This window comes from Adiantum capillus-veneris, chromosome 17 (genome assembly GCF_014529385.1).
Source record: "Adiantum capillus-veneris isolate H3 chromosome 17, ASM1452938v2, whole genome shotgun sequence".
In the NCBI taxonomy this organism is placed as follows: domain Eukaryota; kingdom Viridiplantae; phylum Streptophyta; class Polypodiopsida; order Polypodiales; family Pteridaceae; genus Adiantum; species Adiantum capillus-veneris.
This window is the reverse complement of record NC_140947.1, coordinates 87,361,267-87,362,001: the sequence shown is the minus strand read 5'-3', so window position 1 is coordinate 87,362,001 and position 735 is coordinate 87,361,267. Positions and strand designations below refer to the sequence as shown.

Below are 735 nucleotides of genomic sequence, written 5' to 3'. Positions count from 1 at the left end.
AGCCTACACCATCACTCTTGGCTATGGAATGCAAATCCAACCAAGAGCCATGCTTCAATGCTTAAGCTTTCCATCTTCTCCATCTTCATTACTATGCTATTATGTATGCTAGCAACAAGAAGAGTGATGATAAGTGAGGAACTAATTATTTCTCCAATGAAATGTTTCTTCTTCCTCTTCCCTACCCTCATTCCCTGCTAGCTCTCTCCACCTTCGAAGGTGTTTGAGTCCAATTTGCTGTCGCATGAAGTGGTTGAAGATGAAGTGTCAAAGGCTATGGCAAACAAAGAGTGGCATGGTGAGTCAAGTATGGAGTGTATGCCATTTCAAGAACCTCCAATAGAGGGTATGCTTGGAAAACATGTAGGCTTGGATATGCACCAGGTGGAGGCAAATTGGAGTGTATTACTACTTTATGCTATGCTATGGATACATATGGTGTTGAAGGTTGCTCTACAGGTATCTTTGTATCGGTTGCCAAGATTTTTTGAAGAGGATTATGCTATGGAGAGCTCTCTAGCAGGTGAGAAAATCATGCGATATGGTGGGGATGCTTCACAGGTTGGTTTACAAGCTTGTTCTATGTATGAAGCCAGCGTATGGATACAGAGAATTGAAGATCGATGCTATGACAACTGTACTCAATGCCATGTTTTTGATCGAGGTAGAGTTTACACTATACTGGGGAGAGCCTATGGCTTTCCATTTGACCCAGGCCGGCTCTCGAGCAGATGA

General features: G+C 43.0%; 1 protein-coding gene across 1 annotated transcript; it reads left to right on the top strand.

Annotated features, from left to right (window-relative positions):
• Positions 1 to 276: 276 nt before the first annotated feature.
• LOC147437652 (uncharacterized) lies at positions 277 to 735 on the top strand. Its single transcript, XM_086485978.1, has one exon. It carries the CDS (start codon positions 277 to 279, stop codon positions 733 to 735), a length of 459 nt encoding a protein of 152 aa, XP_086342104.1.